The 9,110-nt window shown below is 42.2% G+C and overlaps 1 protein-coding gene across 2 annotated transcripts; it reads left to right on the top strand.

The window, feature by feature from the left end:
* Positions 1 to 18: 18 nt before the first annotated feature.
* Positions 19 to 9,104, top strand: a1cf (apobec1 complementation factor). Of its 2 annotated transcripts, none has more exons than XM_014023332.1 (9): positions 19 to 112; positions 2,982 to 3,129; positions 3,212 to 3,346; positions 4,379 to 4,509; positions 5,029 to 5,267; positions 5,460 to 5,624; positions 6,580 to 6,677; positions 6,881 to 7,018; positions 7,908 to 9,104. In XM_014023332.1, exons 2-9 carry the CDS (start codon positions 3,028 to 3,030, stop codon positions 8,121 to 8,123), a joined length of 1,224 nt encoding a protein of 407 aa, XP_013878786.1. In that variant the 5' UTR covers positions 19 to 112; positions 2,982 to 3,027; the 3' UTR covers positions 8,124 to 9,104. The 2 variants fall into 2 exon arrangements, with proteins under 2 accessions (XP_013878786.1, XP_013878785.1); XM_014023331.1 differs by having other exon boundaries at positions 6,881 to 7,021.
* Positions 9,105 to 9,110: the final 6 nt, after the last annotated feature.

The following is a 9,110-nucleotide window of genomic DNA, read 5'->3' as shown; positions in this document are numbered from 1 at the left end:
CACACACACACACACACACACACACACACACACAGGTCTCTGACGACACATGAACACACACTCAGAATGAGCCAGCTCTGATCAGACGGAGGTGATCTCTGAAATTGCTCAGGTGAGTTTTTCTGATTTTAAATCAAATTTAAAGGTTTTGACTAAAAACACAAAGAGAGAGAGAGAAGTGAATGTCGCTCGCCCACTCTTCTTCTGTGGTTTGTGTTGAAGCTGAATAAACAGGTCGGTCTGTCGACACCTGAACGTTCTCTTCAGGTACCAGGTCGGTTTATGTTTCAGGAGAAAATGTGAGTTTAGTGTATTTTTAAAATCAAAGTAAACATGAATCCAGCTGTTGTTTGAGTGTAAATTAATATTTGCATTTTAAATAAAATCACATGTAGCTTCCGTCTTTTTGCAGATTTTCTACGAAAAGAGAAAAATGTTCAAACAGCTGCTTGTTTTATTTTAGTTTAATGTTCTGAAAAGCTTCAGGTTTAAAACGATTCCTCTGATCCCAATAAAACCTTTGATCCAAACAAGTTCTAACTTTATTTTCAGTCAGAGTTTTAATCATTAAAAACCAAAATCTAAGGAATTCTGAAGGTTACTGTATGTCGCATGACTTTGGTACAGGAAGAACAGGGTTCAGGGTTCGACCCCGGGGCTGCAAGCCTCCGAGCAACCTCGGTTATGTAACGAGCCAGAGACGTAGAAATGATGCTGACTCAGACATCACCTGGATTAACAAGGTCTCGGTCAGACGGGGAACCAGAACATTCTGATGACAAATGGTCTTCTGGAACAAGACGTTCATGGATGAGGGCAGGGAACAACACAAACCTGGACGGACTGTAATTCGATGCCACATACATGAAGCCTGGAGTGTTTGAAACTGTACAACCAGTCAGCATCAAATGTGGCATCATCTGCAAACCCCTGAACTCCCTCATCCCTCACTGCAAAGAGTGGCTATGGATAAATCGGTTCCAAAGTGGAGCAATTCAGTCACCTCCTCTACTTGGATGACATCAAGCTGTACGCCAAGAATGAGCAAGACATCGACTCACTGACCCACCTCACCAGGATATACAGCCAATACACTGGAATGTCTTCCTGACTGGATAAATGTGGTCGAATAGTTGCAAGAGAAGAAAGGTGATCACAGCTGAAGGGGTTGAACTACCCGAGGGCAACAATGCAGATGTCCAGGAAAGCTACAAATACCTTGGATTCCCACAGGCAAAAGGCGATCATGATGAGGCTGCAAGAAATTCAACCACAACCAAGTACCTACAGAGATGACAGGTCCTGAGGAGCCAGCTGAACAGCAAGAGTCATCAAAATGCATGCAGTGCTGGTCAGATACCCAGCTGGTATGATCAAAGAAGGAGATACAAGCTGCTGACATCTAGACTCTGATGAATGAATGTCCGACGAGGAAGAGAAGGAACAAGAGAAGCCTTCATGGAAAAATAAGCCCTTACTCTCGTAAATGAGACTACCTGTCTCAGCGAGATTACCTGTCTAAACAAAAGTAAATAAATAAATAAATAAATAAATAAATAAATAAATAAATAAATAATGATGTGCCACTGGCAAATTGAGGAAGTGGCTGTTACAAACAAATCCCAACAGTGGCTAGAGAGTGCTGAACTGAAGAACAGTACAGACACTGTGGGACTTCCAAACCTGGAATGACAAACCGGTGATGGCTAACCCACACTGTGGTGGTCGACAAGTAGCGGTGACAATGATCTCAAATTACTAAAATAAGAAAGAAGGAGCTGGAGAAATACCGAGGGATGAAAGAGGAAATACAGAAGACCTCAGTGGTCACTGGAGCACCCGATGCTGTGACCCCCAAACTGGAAGAGTGGCTCCAACAGATCCCAGGAACAACCTCAGAGATCTGTGCCCAGAAGAGTTCAGTTATAGGAACACTAGGAAAGTCCCTTGATCCACTTGTTTGGCCCAGACCAATAGCTGTCTTTATTTTTTTGTTTGGTGCGGTTTGCATTCACATTGTGCTTTTTTATAAGCGGACTATAATTTGTAAACAAAGCCACGAGTGACAATGATGTAGGCTACTTCTAATTTTGGGATGGCAATTGCAAATGCTCTGAGAGATGCTCTGTGTATCCTGACCCACAACGGCTCATTGTTGCATAGTGGTAGAGTTAGCAACACTGAAGAGCTAACTGTTACCATGAGACTCAGCGACGGTGGCTCGTGAAGTCCAAAAAGGTTCATGTTTCTTGTAGTTGGTTCAGTTTGAGGCTGGTCTGTGTCACACCAGAAGTGAACCGATGCCACCTCAAAAAGTGGGTCTTGGTCCGATTGTTTGATCCACACCAGGGTTCACCTGAGTGTATTCACACCTGTGTAAAAAGTCAGGACCAACATATGAAATTAACTCTGGTCCGTTTAAAGTGGACCAAAGATTTTGAACAGAACCCTCAAATTCCCAGATCTCTGGTTGAGGACTTGAGTTCGAAGTGAAGTACCATGCAAGAGAAAAAAAATAGGGCAAATTGTATGTATTTATTCATAGAGAAAGAAAATATTCTTAAAAAAACTTTTATTAGAAAACTGACTCGTTCTACAGAAAATAAAAAGTTTAGACAACACTTTCTTTAGTTTAGAAGAGGGGAGCTCTTGGAACAGCCTGCAGAAACAAAAAGATGATTTCAGCATTTTTAATCCATTCATTATCAGCCTCCAACATGGTGGACCATCACATGATCACACATACCTGTCTGTTAGCAAAATATCTCCTCAACCAGTCAACAAATTTAATTAAAAGTCCTTGGATGGAAATTTTACAGCTATTAGCTCTTGAAATCTACCTGATTCAAGATGGCCGCCACAGCTAGTCAACCTTAGCAAATACAAAAATGTTTCTAACCTTTTTAAACTGAACTGAAACCAGGTGCGATCGCAGCTGAGTCTGAGGATAACATGTCTTTTGGGTGGTTCTGGTTTTTCAGTGAGCACCCCTAATTTCCCTGATTCACATCCTGTCAATCACACCCAATGGACTCCAATCAGAAAGCAAGCGGGGACGGACTGGTCGGGACTCAGAAGGAGGCGGCTTTGCGGACCCTGGTCCAAAGAACTGGATACCAGCTAATACAGGTGAGGCCAGAACCAGAGCTCGGGGTTCCCAGAGCAGAACTTCATAAGTTTAGATGGATAGTAACGCCGGTTTCTGTCCCAGGAGAACGGTCAACGGCGGTACGGTGGACCCCCACCTGGCTGGGATGGACCCCCACCTGAGAGGGGCAGCGAGATCTTTGTGGGGAAACTTCCCAGAGATCTGTTTGAAGATGAACTGGTCCCTCTGTGTGAGAAGGTGAGACGTCAAACACATTTTGCATATGTAGCCGCTCCCAAGTATAAGGGGCTTGTCGCTAGAAAGCCTCAATAAGACATCGTTGTCTCCTCTGATGATGAGCGCTAGTGTCATGGTAGAAATTATGCATATGTTTACATCCATTGCCGCCATGTTTGTAATGACTTATCGCGAGAAGAAACATATTCACGCGTGACTTTAATAGCATTTCTTACTTAATGGAAACACCGCAATTGCGAAACTGTGTTTTTTCGACATTAACAGATCATCGACAAAGTTTTGCGCACATTTGCAATGGATACGCAGCTACTTTTAGTGAGTGTCAAACCCAGTCCTGTTTGGATCTTCAGCTCAGAGCCATCATTCAGAGATTAAACTGGTCACAGGAAGTTAACTATACATGACTGAACTGATGTTTTCAGAACTTTAAAACTTTTTACACAAACAGGTTCAGATGGAGGATTTTACTATCTCAGAATGTTCACGTTATATTCTGAATCTTTCCAACATGCCAGTTTTTAACACTTCTTTTCTCATCCAATTCTCAGTCTTTCTGTCTCTGATGGGTTCCTCTCATAGGTCAGAGGTCTAAGGTCACACACCCAAACTCTCACTGATGTCCCTTGTGTCTCAGTTCAGTGTATTCTCTTCCAAACAGGAAGTGAAGGTTTTTAACTCCTCATTTCTCCTCCATAAAACGCTGTAGAGCCATCGAACAGAAGAAGTTCTTTGACCCAGCTTCTGGTGTTCAGACAGAAACTGTTTGTCTGAGGCTAACTTTTCACTCTGTCTTTCTGCCTGAAGTCTTGCTGTGTGCTGGCCCTCCACCAAATGGTGATACTCACCATGGCACCAACCGGATTAAAACCTTTAAGATAAAACATGCAGAATTTATTTGGTATTAAAAGTTCAAAACTATAAAAAAAGGTGATAAATAAAAATGTAACTACGATTTCTAAATAAAGTTGACTTTAAATAAGAGTCTGAATTTGTTGTGAAATATTCTTTTTTTCGTCTTCTTCTCTGTTTTAGTTTGGAAAACTCTACGAGGTGAGGATGATGATGGACTTTAACGGAAACAACAGAGGCTACGCTTTTGTCACCTTCAGCAACAAACAGGAAGCCAAAGCAGCCATGAAACAGCTCAACAACTACGAGATAAGGTCTCTGATAAATCAGCCATCTAAAGACTGATATCAACTGATAAACCAACCATCTAAAACTCTTGTAACAACTGATAAATCAACCATCTAAAACTCCGGTAACCACTGATACACCAACCATCAAAAACTATGGTAACCATGGATAAACCAATTATTTAATACTCTAATGACCACTCACAAATTAACAATCTAATATTCTAGTAACCACAAATAAACCAACCATCTAAAGCTCTGGAAACCACTGATAAACCAATCATCTAAAGATTGGCAACCACTGATATGCTTACTATCTAAAACTCTTGTAACAATTGATAAACTAACCATCTAAAACTCCGGTAACCACTGATAAACCAACCATCTGTAACTCTGGTAACCACTGACAAACTAAACACCTAAAACTTTTATAACCACTGACAGATTACCTGTACTACACCTGTAAAACCACCAGATCAACCTTCACAACAAGGTCTCTGATCTAACAGTAATCTGATGTTCTCCTGTCTGTTCTTCGGCCGACAGGAATGGGCGTCTCCTCGGTGTTTGTGCCAGTGTTGATAACTGCCGTTTGTTTGTGGGGGGAATTCCAAAAACCAAGAAACATGAGGAGATCCTGACTGAGATGAGGAAGGTCACAGACGGGGTTGTGGATGTCATTGTCTACCCCAGCGCTGCAGACAAATCCAAGAATCGAGGGTTTGCTTTTGTGGAGTACGAGAGTCACAGAGCAGCTGCCATGGCCCGACGCAAACTTCTACCAGGTACCAACCAGTTACTGACACTACATGATGATCTTTTATTGGCTGATTGAAGAGGTCTGAAGGGCTTATGTAGGCCTCCCTCATATTTCAGACCTTTATCAAATACTAGACCCAGTCTCAGTAGAAGATATTCTAACACAGACTCTGTCCATCAGAACCTCTATTTACTGACTCACCTCTCCTGTCCCTCAGGACGGATCCAATTGTGGGGCCATCCCATCGCTGTGGACTGGGCGGAGCCTGAGGTGGAGGTCGATGAGGACACCATGGCAACTGTCAAGATTCTGTACGTGAGGAACCTGATGCTACAGACAACAGAAGAAACCATCGAGAAAGAATTCAACAGCATAAAACCAGGTACAACACAGAGCTCTGATGTCAGACTGTCATTAAACACATCATCAGTAAAGACAGTCTGAAACCAGGTACAACACAGAGCTCTGAGGTCAGACTGTCATTAAACGCATCATGAAACTAGTTACAACACAAGGCTCTGAGGTCAGACTGTCATTAAACGCATCATGAAACTAGTTACAACACAAGGCTCTGAGGTCAGACTGTCATTAAACGCATCATCAGTAAAGACAGCCTGAAAACAGGTACAATACAACGCTCTGAGGTCAGACTGTCATTAAACGCATCGTCAGTAAAGACAGCTTGAAACCAGGTACAATACAGAGCTCTTAGTTCAGACTGTCATTAAATGCATCATGAAACTAGGTACAACTCAACGCTCTGAGTTCAGACTGTTATTAAACGCATCATCAGTACAGACAGCCTGAAACCAGGTACAATACAACGCTCTGAGGTCAGACTGTCATTAAACGCATCATCAGTAAAGACAGCCTGAAAACAGGTACAATACAATGCTCTGAGGTCAGACTGTCATTAAATGCATCATCAGTAAAGACAGCTTGAAACCAGGTACAATACAGAGCTCTGAGTTCAGACAGTCATTAAATGCATCATGAAACTAGGTACAACTCAACGCTCTGAGTTCAGACTGTCATTAAACGCATCATCAGTACAGACAGCCTGAAAACAGATACAATACAACGCTCTGAGGTCAGACTGTCATTAAATGCATCGTCAGTAAAGACAGCTTGAAACCAGGTACAATACAGAGCTCTGAGTTCAGACAGTCATTAAATGCATCATGAAACTAGGTACAACACAAGGCTCTGAGGTCAGACTGTCAGTAACGCATCATCAGTAACCTATCTTTGTGTCTTAATTAAATAGAACTTTATTTTTATTTAAAAAACTGAATCAAGAAATTAATATAACTTTTTAGACCATTTTTGTGACGCAGGAGCAGTGGAGCGAGTGAAGAAGATCAGAGATTACGCCTTCGTCCATTTCAGTCAGAGAGAAGATGCCATTAATGCCAGGAACGCTCTGAATGGGAAGGTCAGTCCTCAGATCTCCTCCTGACCGGATGAAAACAGAATCCATTTCTCTGAACAACACAAAACACAAGAAAATAATGATAAAAAAGAAAGTAAATTCTAAGAAAAAAATGTGACCTTCACCTCCTGACTCAATTCTTCTGTTTTATGCTGCAGTTTAAACTAAGTAACTTGTTTTGTCTCTAAAATGTGTCTCACACGTAGGTGGTGGATGGCTCTCCCATTGAAGTGACTCTGGCCAAACCGGTGGACAAAGACAGTTATGTTCGTTACACCAGAGGAACTGGAGGAAGAGGAGGCTCGGTTTTGCAGACTGACTACACCACCTACAGCCTGGGCCAGGTAGGAGTGCAGGACTCTGAGCTGAAGGTCCGGAAGGACATCACATACATCTGAGAGTTCAGGTCCAACAGAACAAAGCAGGTCCCGGGATCACTGATTGTCTTTTACTCTGGATGAAGGATTTACAGCTTCACTGAGATAAAACCTTTAAGACTTATTTCTGCCTGTAGTTTATACTCATCAGAATAAAGTTGTTTTTTAATCTGGACTCAAGTGAAACTCTGATCACACTGAATCTCTGAGAAAGCTGGAGATAAGGAGTGTACTCTGTGTTCTTGTCTCAACATTCAGCCAATCAGTTCCTCTGTGATGTCACGTGGAGCAGCACCACCCAGTGGAAACTTTTCTCATTACACTGGAAGAACTGTGCAAACTTTAGGACTTTATACATTATTTCATGAATATTAAATTAGTTTTATCTGAAATCCATCTTACTAGAAAGCTTTCTACAGCACATATAGCTCCTTACTGGTATAAAAAATATGTTTCCTGTTTGAAACTCTGATTTAGAGACAGAAAATCTGTTTTAATAAAGCATCTGTTTTCAAACAGAAACGCTCAGTTCAGTAATTTTGTTGAGTTATAGTAAAAATGAACCAAAATTAACATGGCTTATTACATAATGATTGCAAATGTTCTCTACAGGCATTTTGCCTAAAACGTTAGATAATATAAATGGATCATTAGTGCTACTTCAAAACAGAGTGGTCCTCTTTTGTCACTTAAAAATGTTAATAACTTTAAAATTAATTAACTTTAAACATTAAAATCATTGCTGGATACATGTAAGTTGTATAAGTTAGCTTTGAAAATTCAAAGTTTGTCTAGCAAAACTTTTAATTTAAATTAAAAGTCTAAAAATAAATAAAATGTTTCCCTCTTCCTGCAGGTGTATGATCCAACAGCAGCATACCTCGGTGCGCCGGTGTTTTATGCCCCCCAAGCCTACGCAGCCATACCGGGTCAGTTCCGCTTCCCTGCAGCCAAAATTCATACAGGAGGTCGAGGTTTGATCAGGACTCCATCTGTCAGAGGTGAGGAAGAACAGGATGTTCTGTTCACATCATCTGTTTACAGAACCGGTTCAAACCACCTGATCACATGACCTGATCACATAACCTGATCCAGACCTGATCACATGACCTGATCACATGGCCTGATCCAGACCTGATCCAGAACCGAGCACATGACCCGATCACATGACCTGATCCAAACCTGATCACATGACCCGATCCTGACCTGATCACATGACCTGATCACATGAATCAATCATATGACCTGATCACATGACCTGAAAACATGAATCGATCACATGACCGGATCACACAAACCGATCACATGACCGATCACATGACCCAATCACATGACCTGATCACGTGACCGATCACATGACCTGATCACGTGACTTGTTCACATGACAAGATCAAATGAAGTGATCACATGACATGATCACGTGACTTGAACACATGACCTGATCACATGAATTGATCACTTGACATGATCACATGACCTGATCACATGAACTGATCACATGAACCAATCACATGACTTGATCACATGACCTGATCACATGACATGATCACGTGACCTGCTCACATGATCTGATCACATGACCTGCTCACATGACCTGATCACATGACATGATCACATGACCTCATCACGTGACCTGATCACATGACCTGCTCATGTGACCTGATCACGTGACCGGATCATGTGACCGGATCACGTGACCTGTTCACGTGACCTGATCACGTGACTTGATCACGTGACCTGGATTCATGACCTGTTCACGTGACCTGATCATGTGACCTGATCACGTGACCTGATCACGTGACCTGCTCATGTGACCTGATCACGTGACCTGATCACGTGACCTGATCACGTGACCCGATCACTTGACCTATCATATGACCCGATCACGTGACCCTATCACGTGACATGATCACGTGACATGATCACATGACATCACATGACCTGATCGCGTGACCCGATCGCGTGACCCGATCACGTGACCAATCAGGTGATCTGATCACATGACCTGATCACGTGACCTGATGACATGATCACGTGACATGATCACATGACATCACAT

This window comes from Austrofundulus limnaeus, unplaced genomic scaffold (assembly GCF_001266775.1).
Source record: "Austrofundulus limnaeus strain Quisiro unplaced genomic scaffold, Austrofundulus_limnaeus-1.0 Scaffold364, whole genome shotgun sequence".
In the NCBI taxonomy this organism is placed as follows: domain Eukaryota; kingdom Metazoa; phylum Chordata; class Actinopteri; order Cyprinodontiformes; family Rivulidae; genus Austrofundulus; species Austrofundulus limnaeus.
Note: the sequence above shows the minus strand (reverse complement) of the source record. Positions and strands in the feature narration are given on the sequence as shown.

Excerpts from the sequence above, each read along its gene's own strand:
- a1cf (XM_014023331.1), top strand. The coding sequence starts at position 3,028 with ATGGACTCCAATCAGAAAGCAAGCGGGGACGGACTGGTCGGGACTCAG. Across the intron at positions 5,625-6,579 it reads ATTCAACAGCATAAAACCAG|GAGCAGTGGAGCGAGTGAAG; the intron begins GTACAACACAGA and ends TTTGTGACGCAG. Across the intron at positions 6,678-6,880 it reads GGAACGCTCTGAATGGGAAG|GTGGTGGATGGCTCTCCCAT; the intron begins GTCAGTCCTCAG and ends TCTCACACGTAG.